This window comes from Clavelina lepadiformis, chromosome 5, assembly GCF_947623445.1.
Source record: "Clavelina lepadiformis chromosome 5, kaClaLepa1.1, whole genome shotgun sequence".
In the NCBI taxonomy this organism is placed as follows: Eukaryota; Metazoa; Chordata; class Ascidiacea; order Aplousobranchia; family Clavelinidae; genus Clavelina; species Clavelina lepadiformis.
The window spans coordinates 8,960,485-8,974,379 of NC_135244.1; the positions used below are offsets into that span (position 1 = coordinate 8,960,485).

The 13,895-nt window shown below is 34.3% G+C and overlaps 1 protein-coding gene across 2 annotated transcripts; it reads left to right on the forward strand.

Annotated features, from left to right (window-relative positions):
* Nucleotides 1-1,882: 1,882 nt before the first annotated feature.
* Nucleotides 1,883-13,538, forward strand: LOC143458989 (coiled-coil and C2 domain-containing protein 1-like). Of its 2 annotated transcripts, XM_076955915.1 has the most exons (20): nt 1,884-2,065; nt 2,291-2,405; nt 2,520-2,623; nt 2,707-2,892; nt 3,147-3,611; nt 3,813-3,900; nt 4,973-5,050; nt 5,142-5,375; nt 5,920-6,050; nt 6,375-6,435; nt 6,726-6,889; nt 7,011-7,184; nt 7,731-7,888; nt 8,131-8,266; nt 8,642-8,796; nt 8,870-8,960; nt 9,059-9,261; nt 12,640-12,818; nt 12,986-13,062; nt 13,192-13,538. In XM_076955915.1, the coding sequence occupies exons 1-20, from the start codon at nt 2,003-2,005 to the stop codon at nt 13,264-13,266; spliced, it is 2,937 nt and encodes a 978-aa protein (XP_076812030.1). In that variant the 5' UTR covers nt 1,884-2,002; the 3' UTR covers nt 13,267-13,538. The 2 variants fall into 2 exon arrangements, with proteins under 2 accessions (XP_076812031.1, XP_076812030.1); XM_076955916.1 differs by lacking the exons at nt 12,640-12,818; nt 12,986-13,062; nt 13,192-13,538 and adding an exon at nt 11,115-12,639 and having other exon boundaries at nt 1,883-2,065.
* Nucleotides 13,539-13,895: the final 357 nt, after the last annotated feature.

The window sequence follows — 13,895 nt, forward strand, 5'->3', positions numbered from 1 at the left end:
CCAAAAATTTGTGTACGAAATGCAGGCAAGGTTTGCTGATGTTGCATTGAGTATTTATCATGTTCAAGGCTTATCGTAGAAGAAGGAACCGAGTACCAATAAATACCAACCGAAGACCCACCAATGGATTTTGTCTTTTATCTCCTAATCGATACCGACCTCCGTCGTTTTGCTCTATCTCCAAGGATCGGTCGTTACGTAACACTGGAATTAATAATGCGTATTCGCATGTGTTACTTGAAAATACTGCATTAATTGTTGTTAAACAAATGATCACTATATTTTAGATATAAAAGCATAGCGATTGGTTAGTTGTACAACCCTGTGTAGAAATACCTTCCAACAGTCAGTGCAATTTTTGAAATTGATTGTGCACAGTCATCTGAATAAAAGTTGGGTATAAAGTTTGTTGTTGCAGCAACAAATAACTTTCTCACACTTGCATCCAAAAAACGAATCCAGTTGATAATTTGATTTGTTTCATTGTAGAAGGTGATTGTTCAAATAGATAGGTAGTACTGAACATTGATATGGTACTGTTGACTTCATTTTTCATACATAGAAATTGTTCATGCGGAAGCGTCTGCCAAAAGTGCAAGACAGTAGCCCTGTAGTTCCCATTGACATCCCTTTGGGATTTTTCTAATGTAAAACCATGTTACATCGAAGTTGCAATAACTCCATTTGAAGTTTTGCTCTTTTTTTATTGCACTCTCTGATAGCTCAATGGGACTGTAGAGCAGCTTCATTGAATAAACGAGGTCACCAAATTTTGAAAATTGCAATTGCATTTCTTCATGAACTTGTTGAATGTTTTTTGCAAATGTTTTCATTTTTTTGTAATACTGTCCTTTTTAATTAACTTGCTTTTCATTTAATAAATTTGTAGATTACATACCCTTATCTTTTAAACTCAATTTCAATATTGCTAAACTTAGATGTGATATCTGTCAAATAACTAAGTCTATATTTAAAGACAGACAAATTGTTTAGAGCAGGAAAACCTTTTTTCTTCTCTGACAGAAAGGTGAGTATCTAAGGCAAACAATTGCTAAATCATTTTAATACACGAGTAACACGACCCCATGACAGCTATCTGCCGTCAATATGGAGCAAAAGATCTCCATACTCTTTACTTCATATTATAATTTTTCACAAACAACGTAATTCATGACGTTGAAGTAGATGTGCATGAATATAGTTCACAATCTTCATTGTAGTAGTCACTTGCTCCATTTGCACCAATAAAAAGTATTTTATTCAACTGTACATTGTGCTTTTGTAACATCTAAAACAGCTGATTGCTAATGTCTTTGCCAGTACTTGTCTTTGGAAGCGATCTCAAATCAAGTATACCGGTATATAATTCTTCCTTCATAATTAAATACATGCACAGCTGCACAAATCCTGTTATAGCAGTGGATTCATACAGAGCTTTTATCTTTTCGTTTTCTCACGGACAATTATGAAAAATAAACATTCAGATACATGATTCTCAAAACCTATTATATACCAGTACTGTATTTGGGAAAATGTTGAAACAAACAAAGCAAACCCTTCTTCGGCATTAGACTACATCAGATTTCTATGTATGAAATAAACATCACAAAATCAATTGTTACAAAGATTGAAATATAAGATATGTTTAGATTCCTATCTTTCAGCATGTCATAAATTAGTGATTGTCTAATGATCACGATGAAAGGTTTGTCACTTAGCCTCAACTAAATTTTTTTTTCTCACAAGATAGTTATTCATCTTCTGTTATAACTAAACCCCTGCACAGTTTCTGTTAATAACATTTAGTTACACCTTTCAAACATTTAAAGGTTCTGTAGTTATGGCATGGTATATTGTTTTGGCAGTATGTTCTGGTTTGGTAACTATTCATGTTATCCATTCAAACAGAATATATGTATGTATACTAGTTTGCAACGAAATTGTAGCATAGATTTGAGAGGAAGTTACTTAAAGTACCATATGACATAAAGCAAGCTAAGGAATGCCTCGTTCAAAAGATAAAAAATCCAAGGATAAAAGTGGAAGGAATGATGTCTTGAATATGGTAATTGAGTATTTATTTTTAGTTTTATTACCGGAATAAAAATAAATTTGGCTCTTTTATAAAGTATTATTTACAATGATTTTGTATTTAAGTGTACGATAATTGAGATGAGTTTGGTTAAAATATTTCAAAAGTTCATGTTAAAGACTTCAAGAAATAACTGAATTATATTTAACAATATTTTTCCTTTACTAACCTTACAATACTAATACCTCTTTTCTGCAGATGGGATATGGTGGTGGCGAGGAAGATGATGACAGTGGTGATGACATGGAAGCAGAATTAGCATCTATCTTGGGGGAAGGCCAGCCAAAATCTAAGAAAAAGCCTTCACCGAAATGTTAGTCTCAAAAGTACTAACTGTAACACTGTACCTTCATGGCCACAGTCATGGCATAATTCTTATGAGCCAAATAGGTTTAAAAAATTTAAAATATATTTCACTTTTCTGTAGTACTTGATTGGTCAGTTGTAAATGCACAAATTGCAACTGCCTTGAAAGATGAAGATGAAGGTGATGATGATGAGATTACAGCTGAGGATGAAAATGATTTCATGGTGGATTTTATTTTTGACATTGGCTACACTTTGTCCATGACCCCTTAAAATGAATAATTAGTATAGGCTATTGTTCTTTATAGTCCGAGTTAAATGATCTAGTTGAAGAAGATGAGCCTGCTTTGCTGAAGCCTGTGCAACCACAAAGAAATCGTTCTCCCAGCCCACAACCACAGCATCCTGGTGACACAATTGACATCCTGAAAAGTCGAAAAGAAATGTATCAAAAATCAATGGCTAATGCAAAGGCTAAAGGGGAGTCAGCAAAAGTAAGCGTAATATATAATTTAGAACTTTTTGTTTTATTCCTTATTAATTATGTGTATGATATGTTTTTGTTTGTTATTGTGTTTGATTTTTGTATTCGTGTGAGTAAGTGATAGTTAATTGTAGTGACTACAAAAAATTGTTAATCTGAAAATATCGCTCCAGGATCATGTGCTCTTTGTAATTACTTAGGCATTATCAGCATGGAAAGACAATTTATAAATAAACCATTTGAAAATGCTTAAATTGGTTGTAGGTAAGAAGACTTGAGCGTGGGGCTAAAACACTTGACACGCTTTTGAGAAGTGCAAAAGCTGGGAAACCTATTGCAGAAGATGATATTCCTCCAGTTGTTGCTGTTGGTCAGGCTCCATCTTTTACTTCTTCAACATCCCCCTCCTCACAAAATTTTGAGATCGCAAGTGCTTCAGCATCAACTACCCCAGAACAAAGTTCTACTAACATGTTGATTGACGTTAGCACAACTCCACCTCTAACATCTAATGTGCAACAACTACAAGATATTAAACCAACACCTACCCGAGTCAAAGTTTTGCCTACCCCAAAAGTTGTTGAGACACCTGTAGAAGATAAACCGGCTATTAATAAAGAAATAATTACAACTCTTGAAGAACGGAAACTGGAGTATCGTGATGCAGCACTGAATGCAAAAAGAACTGGCAATAAGGAAGCAGCATTGATGTATTTCAAAATACTGAAGGTAAGTGGGTTATATATAGTTTGCTTTGGTGGTTGGAATATGGATGCAGTATGTTTGTGGTTTAATGTACTTAATAAGCTATTTAAATTTTATGGATTATAGTATCTAATTACGATAAGTTAAATTATAGTATATATACATGTTTAATGTTTTATGTCGGTGTGACGGTGTCATAATTTTATTACTTGTTTTTACTTACAGCAATTTGATTCTGTTATAACTGCAGCTAACGAAGGCAAAGCTATTGATATCAGTGCAATGCCCCCATCGTTGAAAAAATCTACTGAAGGTAAAAATAATGTTACTTAAATTGGCTTTAACATGATGTTGTAATAAGAATTAAAGTAACAAAGAATTCTTAAAAGGCTTTCACTCGTTAGATATTTTTCCCAAAAATATGTCACAAATTTGATAATGATTGTGACTCATCCATCAGAAACTGTTATGTCATAGACAGTAGTTTTGAAATTGTGTAACATGATAGTTTTCCGGATTTGTCTGAAACGTTGATTTTTTTACAACATGGGAGTTGTTACAGTTGCAAAGCTTGTTACCTAAATGGTATACACTAATGCAGTGGTTCTCAACCTTCTGATCTTGGCGGACCCCTTTTGCTGCTGTCAAAGCAGTGGCGGACCCCTGAAGTTTAAGCAAACTAAGGGTTCTGAGACTGCACTTAAATGTTTCTTTGCTTAGTTTTACTTAATAGTCTTGGTGCACAACTGCGCTATTCATTCAAAATAACATCAAACTATGCGGATATTTTTACTTAAAATCACTGTATCCAGCTGTCTTCTCGTATAATCCGCAATATAGTGCATCACAATAGGCCTTCCCAGCGGGTGATAAATCTCAATAAGCTTTTGTATTGTCCCATCACAATAGGCAATTATGCAAATGTTCAAGCCTATTTCAAAAAGCAATGATAAACAGCAAAAAATTTTTAAAAACTCGTACTTTATGTTGCAAATTTCGAAGTTCTCACGGACCAACTGAAAACGTTTCGCGGACCCCCAGGGGTCCGCAGACCACCGGTTGAGAACCACTGCACTAATGTATTACCAGTAGCTTACCTGATGATCCAAAAAATTCAGCAAAAAAACTCTGTACTTAGTTATGTACTTTTAGCACTGTCATTATCTCACTCCATGATTTTCTTCCTTGAAGGGGATAATTTTCTAACCACTGAAAAATCTTTCAAACTTTTTGCCAGTTTATCCAATAAGTGATTTTGTTTAATTTGAGCTCAACTTGTTTTTGTGCTGAACCACCTTTAATTTTTTATGCATTTGGACCAGCATGGTTTTGATTTGTTTAAACAATATATCACCGACAGTTATAGACGATTTTTATCCAATTAGATGTTGTGGAAAAGGCAGCAGCCTCACCGAAGCCAAGTCCAACAGAAACTCCACCAGAACAACCATCTGCTTTGGTTGGTGAGTGGTGCACCAGGAAAATTTGTTTTTCGGAAGTTGATTAGTTATTACAGTAATGACCAAAACTACTCATTCCTTTGCAATTGTCTAGCTTCTCAGACAGGACCACCTTCTAAGCCCAAAACTGTGCTCGAAGCTTTGGAACAACGCATGCAGAAATATCTGATAACTTCGGAGCAGGCAGCTAAGGAAGGAAGCAGCGGTAAATCAAGAAGGATGGGTCGCATTGCAAAACAGTACAAAGATGCCATTAGAAATCACAAAGCTGGGCGGCCTGTTAATTTTGATGAACTACCAGTTCCACCTGGTTTTCCTCCTATTCCAGGTATTGCTAGAGGTTGTAGTTGACTTCATCTAAAGAATTTGCCAGTTGGGTGGATTAGCGGTCGTTTGACTTGCAGTTACGTTGGAAGCTTGTTTACTCATATTTATCCGACTCATAATTTTTGATAAATCAAAGCAGTGTTTAAATAATTGGTCCCAGCAACATGCCTATACAGTATATTAATATCAGTTATACCAACTTTGGATAAGTTATGAAATACTTTCATCAGTGCCTTTAGCTTCAAGTTAATGACTTCGCACTGTATCACAATAATGACTTGTTATGCTCATGGGCAAAGCAATTCACGTTTGCCCTGCTCAGTGGGGAATGCTGCCAAATTCGGTAAAACGAATGAAAAATATAAAAAGCGTGTCGATCGGAAAATGCGCGCAGGCAAGATAAGTAGCCCAGGTTTTGTGGTGGGGAATCATCACCGATTTTTAATCAAGGAAGGACTTATATCAATACTGGGGTAACAATTTCAATGCCAGTCAAAGGCATTATATTGTTATATTCTCCCATTAAGCTGGGAATACTTTCTAAGGTATGAAGGAAAATTTGCAAGAAGAGAGTTTGATGCAGAAAGCGAGTGCTCTAATACAACAAGATGTAGACGATGAACCTGGGCCTTCAAAACTAGCAGTTTCAAATCAAGGCTTAGCACCACAAGCAGTTGTACGTTATTACAGTAAAGTACTTAGTACCTGTTAAAGTTATTAATTCAGTAGTTTATTGGGCATTGATCCATTGCTAATGACTCGAGGAGTAACGCCTTTTGAATAAATATAATCGGCTAATATTAATGAATAAATGGATTATGTTAATGCGTAATATAAATGCATGAACAACATTAGAATTGTCATATCATTAAATATTTTATAAGTTTAATTCATGGTTTGTAAAGCTGTAACAGGTTTCTATACCTAGTTGAAAGTAAGATTATTATACACTTTTTTATTTTTATCTATGAATGATGTAATAAAACGTTAAAACGTCTAGGTCCCCAGGAAGGTATCCCCCAGGAGGGAAGAAAGTGTTTCACCAGCTAAAGCTCCATCTAGTAAGTCAAGTTAATGGTTCATGACTACTAGTTTAATTAAAGTTTTGGCGTAGAAAGTAGGGCTGGGATAACTCGTCTTAACAATAGCTGCTTTTGTCTGTAATTAAAGACCATGTTTTGGATACTGACTAAAGTAAATCAGCTTAATTCCTTATTGGAAACACACCTTATTGGCTGAATTTTAGTATATTGATTTTTATGAATTTTAATACATATTCAAAATAACATTTGTTATGATATACCGATACTAACAACATACTAAATTTTAATATATTTTGCTTTTACTGCAGCACGATACGACCAACAAGTTGTGTTCTTGCAAAATAGACAAGCAGCTTTCAAGGAAGCTGCATTGGTTGCAAAACGAAAAGGAGATAGAGCAGCTGCTATCGATTATCTTCGAAAAATGAAAGGCTTTGATAGCATGATTGAAGCAGCTAAAAATGGCTTAAAAGTTAGTTTTGTTACAGCATACATGCCACTTCGGTCAACTTTAAACATGGTGCAGTTGGTGAACTGTACATCCCATAAAATAATCATACTAAGTATGAACCAGCTGCATTGTTTTTTGAAAGGTTGACATTACAAACGTTCCACTTCCCCCTCAACAGTCAGGCGGTAGCAAGGATGAAGGCTTTGATATAATTGAAGAAGAAGAAATAAGAGACATTCATTCAAAAAAAAGTACTCCAGAGGAGGATGAGGCTCTTTACAAACGATTATTAAACCATCTTCAAGAGCAAGTTAAAGTGAGGGGCAAGTCCAAAAACAAGTTGGCTTTAAATGCATGGTATATTTACTGACAACTACTTGATTTAAGGCTAACCTGTTTTTGGACATATCCCTCACTTTAAGGTATCGCATGGACATTATACTTACATCTTTCAGTAGGAAAGGATGAAAATAACTTTAAAAAGTGTCGGCTTGGTAGCCGAGTGGTTTGAGCACTATCCTTTCAACAAATATTACTTGTGCTCCGTGTTCAATATCCAGTTGCCCCATTCCGTTGTAATGCCCTGCAATTAATGCAAGGCATTAACAACACTTGCTCCTGTTCAGTGGATCTGGTGGACAGTTCTAAATTTGGGCAATATTATAAAAAAAATCAAAAAGCCAAAATAAAAAATGTGTGACAATCGGAACTTGCACAAGATTAGCTCCGGGACCAGGGCTCGAGCAATGAAGAATCGTCGCCGGGTTTAAATTTCCCCAGTTTGAAGATAAACATAATCATACTATACCAAAATATTGAGATTGGGAACTTAATAGATTAAATTCTTTAAACATATTTTCAGAAAGCAAGAGCCTATGCTCAGCAAATGACACACGCTGGTGATGTGGGAGGAGCAGAACGTTGTGACCGTCTTGCAGCATCTTCACAAGCTGATTATGATTATGTGAAAAGCTGCCATAGGCACAGAGATGTACCTCCTCGATTCCACTATCAAGAACAGTGAGTAGATTGATGCTTTAGAAGCAAAAACAAATCAAAACATTTTCTAATTAAACACACGACCAAAAATCTGAGTGGTATTATGCTAATAACTTTATGACCTAAAAAACTAGGGTAATTATACACCACACATAAAGCAGAAGAATGGAACATGTGTAGTGCGCAACCGATCATACAGTGTGCTCGAGGGAGTAGTTTTTTAATGATAGCAAGTACAATTAGTATGTTTTTAATTCTTGTAGGGTTTTTCAAACTATACATCTCAAGCCTGATATTGGCAGTAATGAAATGGAGCTTGTGATGGTGCAGTGCATAGATCTGCATACTGCCAGTAAGGATGGCAAGGTTTTCGTTGAATGGGAAACACCATTTCCTCATGTAAGTATTATGATTTAGACAAGTATGCATTACTTTTTCTCCAAGAAAATTGTGTTCAAACTGAGATGTTTCATCCAGGCCAAGCTTTTATTGTTTGTATTATACTTCAGCCATTACTCATTTTGACTGCATTGTGTAAAGGGGATGTGTTGTTTTTGCTTTTTTTAGTCAATATTACTAAATTTTCTTAGTTTATTAAGATACTGATATTCCTAAGGCATAACATCTATGATTTTAGTTGTATTTGTATATAGTAACATCTCCATACGGATCAGTATTTGCAAAAGAGTTTTTCAAAACAGTTGAACCACACTTTAACTTCTTAACTCCTTGAGGAAAATAATAGAAAAAGTTCTATTTTGCTTTTAATTCAAGGATAACCCAATAAAGGGAAAAACTGACGAAGGAAAGGGTCCCCAAAGTCCTAAATTTCAAGATGCAATCTTCCGTGTACCTTTTACTCGCAAGTCAAAGTCCATTCATCGGGCAGTTAAAAACAAATCTCTTAAACTGGAAGTCATTCAAAAAGGGTAATATTATAAATTATTCCTTCATTATAAATGCATTCTACTGTTCATCTTATTCCATTTGACAATATTTCAGAGGTTTCCTTAGAAGCGATAAAACTATTGGCTCAGCCGCAATCAAGTTGAGCCCATTAGAAGGTCATTGTGAGATACATGCTGTTGAAGAAGTAGGTTTATGTTTCAAGCATATTGTTTGTAGATGTGTCTAAATTACATTTAGTTGGTCTTCTTCTTTATGTTGTTAAATGTTATTGACATATTGCAGCTGAAAGATGGCCGCAATACTGTTGGAAAAGTAGAAGTATTTGTGAGGTTGCGCTCCCCTCTGCTGGCGTCAGATACCAAAACAATGAGAGAGAGATGGCTTTGCATAGAACACAAAAAACGTTCTCATAATTCTTCACATGCTGGGAAAACATCTGCCTCGGCACCTAGGCCTAGTACTGGATCAAGTGCACCTAAAATCAAGTAAGTAGACTTGGGTTTTATGCATGAAATTCTTTTTGCCCGATTTATATATTTTCGACCAGTGGTAGTGAAATGTGTTATGCAAGCAATGAAGTGAAAAGTGTACTTGATTATTCCTAAATGTTGCGGTTTAGTTTGGCAGCAATACTTGCATGATGTGTAGGAATGTACCAAATCGAACACGAATCCAAATATTGTGTTTAAATATGAACCATTTTTGTTATCCCCATATACGAATTTTACAGACAGATCCTTATTGCAAATCCTTATTGCATAGTAAGTAAAGAATAACATAATAACCCATAACAACACAACATAATAATAACAAGTTTTTGCTTGTTTGGTTTCCTCTAAAGATATAAGATATTGAAATGATTGCACAGATTTTTTTATAATTTTGTTTGATTAAAAGGTTGCTTTCCATCATTCACCAATCTGGTGAAAGGTTTAAAAGTTTTCCTTTGATGATTAGCTATTTCAATCAAGCGCATTGGGCAAAGTTAGCAAATTTACATTTGCACGGATATCAAAATCTTTTTTTTTTAATCTCACATATTAAAATCTTTTTATATTCGGCACATTGCAAAATATGTATTGTTTTACTCATTTCATTAAAGTGAAGAGCAAGTGCTAAGACAAGTTAACCTTAATTCGAAGAAAAGTTGCCAGTTATTATACAGGAGAATGAAACAATTTATGCTTTGTGGTTAAGCAGTCAAAACAGCTTTGTGGCTATTTATGACAAGTGGAGGCAATTATGATGTTACAATGTGAAATCAATATGCTTGATGACTCGTGTTTGAATTGGTACCATACTACTGGTAATAATACCAAAATATAGCTAATGTAGGTACTAAATACTAAAGTGGAGCTACTAAATTAGTTACATTGGCTACATTTAGGTATTTAGTAGCTAAATTTGGTACATTAGTTATATTAACTTATTTTGGTACATAGAATGATCTCAGTAATAGTGAATTGTAGGCTAGAAAACATCATCTGGATGCAATATCACTTCACATGTTGATGATTACTTGCACATTATGTTATTCTCCACATAGAAACGTCACAAATGACAGTACATGTGCACTGTACAGGCTAGCGCAAGCAGCCAAGATTTATCTCAGTGGGCTGTAGCTTAACATTTATCTTTACAAGTAAAAATACACCACCGGTATATTCCTGTAATGCTATACAGTATGTATAAACTATGATAACAATTTCTTGTTGCCTACACAGAATGTCTTATTTATACTTGATCAAAACAACAACCTTATGCACATGGTTGTCACATTGTGATGTCGTAATTGCCACCATATATGTCATAATTAGCATCAAATATGCACTTTTTGTCGCACACTTTTGGCGAAAAATTTAATTTTGTGATAAACTTTTAAATCAACTTATTTTTGTACTTGTCCTTACTTTGCATAACCGTGAAAAGGATAATTTTTATTGTTGGTATTCATGGCTTGTGATTTGTCATTCTAAACTACGCTAATTCTATACTTCTAGCTTCACTAAGGGCTTATATATATTTGGTCTTTATTAAAAAAGTGTATGACATGATATGCAGTTGTATTTCAAGTTATCTTTTCGTTCTTTTTTCTTACCGCAAACTACACTTTTTGTTGTTGTGAATTCTTTCTACATTTTGCAACAAATGTGGGAATTATAGGAGTAATTGGTGGTGTTGTGTTGTGAGCATTGGTAGCATCTGTTGTACAATGGCACGAAATTGTAAAAGAAATAGCATGCTGTAGTTTTCGTCCAATTTAAGGAAGTCATACTTAATGCAACTATGTGGATGGATGCCATTATACTTAGTATTGTCCAATTTTCCTGTTTTTCAGTTCACGGTCAAGAACATGTTCTCTTTATTGATTGTGTCACGCAAGGTGTTGTGTTGATGATTTTGGTGGTGCATCATCTTTTTGTTTTGCTGTCATACATAAAACATTCACTAATCACTGTTATTTGCATGTTCTAATAACTTGTACCTTTAATTTTTGGCTATTGTTTTTTATGTAAAGAACTGAACAGGACCTGAAGTAGCGTCTTCAAGTACCAGTAGTGCAAGGTTTTACGCTCGGTTATGTTTAATTTATGCAACATATATTATTGTAAAGTTTGTTTAAAAACATTGTAAGAACTGTTTGCTTTATAAGTTGCACTTATCAGAGAATTTACTTTTTTATCTAAATTTTAGAATATGCACATTGCTCTGTACTTTGTTAGCGTTTAGCATGTTTTATCTGTAATTCTATAAAAATTTATTGTTCTATTCTTAGTGTTTAGCAATGGTGGCTTATTGTTGATTTACCAGCAATAAATTTCATACACACACCATGTGTACAAATGGTACCAAACCTTGCCAAACGCATTTTTGTGTTTGATACATAATGAATATAACCTGTTAAATTTATTTACACCCCTTTGTTTATTCTATGCCATAGCTTTTGCAAAAATCATCTAGAACAGGCCTGGCCAACCCGCGGCTCTTTGCCCGGTATTATGCGGCTTTTTCGTTGATATTGAACCTCCGAAAGAGAGCACATTTTACCCATTTTAGGCAGATAAATAATACAGAAAAGTCTCTACTGGCTAATGTTCAATTGATATTTGCTAAATAATGACTGATTACATCAAATTTCTACCCAGAATAAAGATGATGAAACTGAAACAATATCTGATGCAGTATTATGACGTAATAAGAAAAAGCGTCATAAATCATAATTTGTATGATGTGGCTCTTTGCGGTTAACACAGTAAGAAGTGAGGCTCTTAGTCTCTGACTGGTTGGCCACCCCTGATCTAGAACTAAATTTTGCAGATGTTGTTTGGAAAAGTAATGCAATAGCACATGTAGTGATGCCTTAACTGAATATTTATAAATGAATACAGAATACCAAAAAACTTTGTATTTTAGAATTTGAGCATGATTTACTCTTGAGCAATCCAATGTAAATAAAACAATGTTTAAACCAACATCTGAGCCACTATGCAAGTCTGTCTTAAAACAAACCAGACCTCAGTCAAATGCAGTAATGTCATGTTGCAAACATTGTATCAGGCGACTTTTTGTTAACTTATCACTAATTTTCATTCTAGTGTCAAACCATCTTAAAACGTTTTATGTTTGTCAAGTTTTATGTTCTTGCTGTTCAGCTTAAGTAACAGCAAGAACATTTAATTTTAACAAGAAAACATATTTTAATATTTGGACTATTTAGGCATTGGTCTTCGATTTGACGATCTCAATAAATGAAATGAATTATTCGCATTGTCAATTCAAGATCCTTATATAAAATTTGTTGTGGCTAGCTGATTCATATTGTTATTGCTTATGTTGGTGTTATTTTATTATCTTTTCCTCAGTATTGCTAGTTTGGATGTTCTTGCTCTGGAATTAAAAATTGCCAATGCAAAGATAGCTAATTACAAAAAACGTGGAGCATCCCCATCAAAAGATGCTGTTGGTGAAGCAAGAATTATTCAGCAGAAAATCGATTCAACCATGAAATTTCTCAAAGAAGGAGGGTCACATGCTAGAAAAGGCAAGTTATGTTTCAGCTTTCAGCGATCTAACAACAAACAAGAATGGATAGAAATTTAATGCTGATGAAATTAGAGAAGCATACTGTATATTTAGCACATTTGTCAATTTTAAATTTCATAAGTTGGTGTAGGAATCAGTTACTCTGATAACTTGCTTAACTTTTAGAATATACTGCTTGCTTGTCACGTCATTATCAGCACTTGACTAGTGAAGCTCAACTGTATGCAAAGCAAGGAAAACGAGTAAGTCAAGTTTTGACATATACGACATGAATAACACTGTATTGTATACACAGTCTGATGTCGTGTCTTAATTAATGGTAACGTCATTTTATTACCTTTGTTTAATTTTTAACTAAGCGTTTGTTACAGGAACAAGCCAAACTTGCTCTCTCCAAAAAGAATCTTGTTAAGGGAGAATTAGAAAAATATGCATCGAGGACTTGATTTTTTAAATGGTGCACAGGCAAAGTTATGCTTCAGCAATGCTTTACCTTATTTAGTAATGGGCATTGTGTTCATGATTACTTCATATTATACATGACTGTGCAATATGTTACAGCAACGTGTGAATACATGTAAGTGATACATTTGTGATAATTCGCCCTAAACTCTTTGAGCTTCTTAATTGCGCAGTACGTAGTTTTCTTTTCAATGAAGAGATTTTATTATAATCGCGCGTGTAATATAAAGCGAAATAAAATTTGACCGTCCTTCAACCAGTCAGCATGTTTGAAGTAAATAATAAAAAGAATGCGCCAGTAGGACATGAAAACATTAAAGTAACAGTCAATATAAAAATCTGTTTTTCTTTATCTGATTTTTTTACAGTATATTTTTCTGCTTAACTGAAAACCTGATTTTGTAATCCCACTAAGGAACTATTCCGAGTTAGTCAATTTTCTTTTGCCAGGGATGCTTATTGCCGAAGAGACTTATACTAAATTTATCTAATTTCCAAACAAAAACACGGTGATTGTTACAACATTATATGCAAGCTCTTCATATAAAATAAACTTGTAGTTTCGATTCAATCCATTTATGCCGCGTTGCTATTCGATATTTTGTTTTGGTAT

Excerpts from the sequence above, each read along its gene's own strand:
- LOC143458989 (XM_076955915.1), top strand. The coding sequence starts at position 2,003 with ATGCCTCGTTCAAAAGATAAAAAATCCAAGGATAAAAGTGGAAGGAAT. Across the intron at positions 6,051-6,374 it reads GCTTAGCACCACAAGCAGTT|GTCCCCAGGAAGGTATCCCC; the intron begins GTACGTTATTAC and ends TAAAACGTCTAG. Across the intron at positions 6,890-7,010 it reads CAGCTAAAAATGGCTTAAAA|GTTGACATTACAAACGTTCC; the intron begins GTTAGTTTTGTT and ends GTTTTTTGAAAG.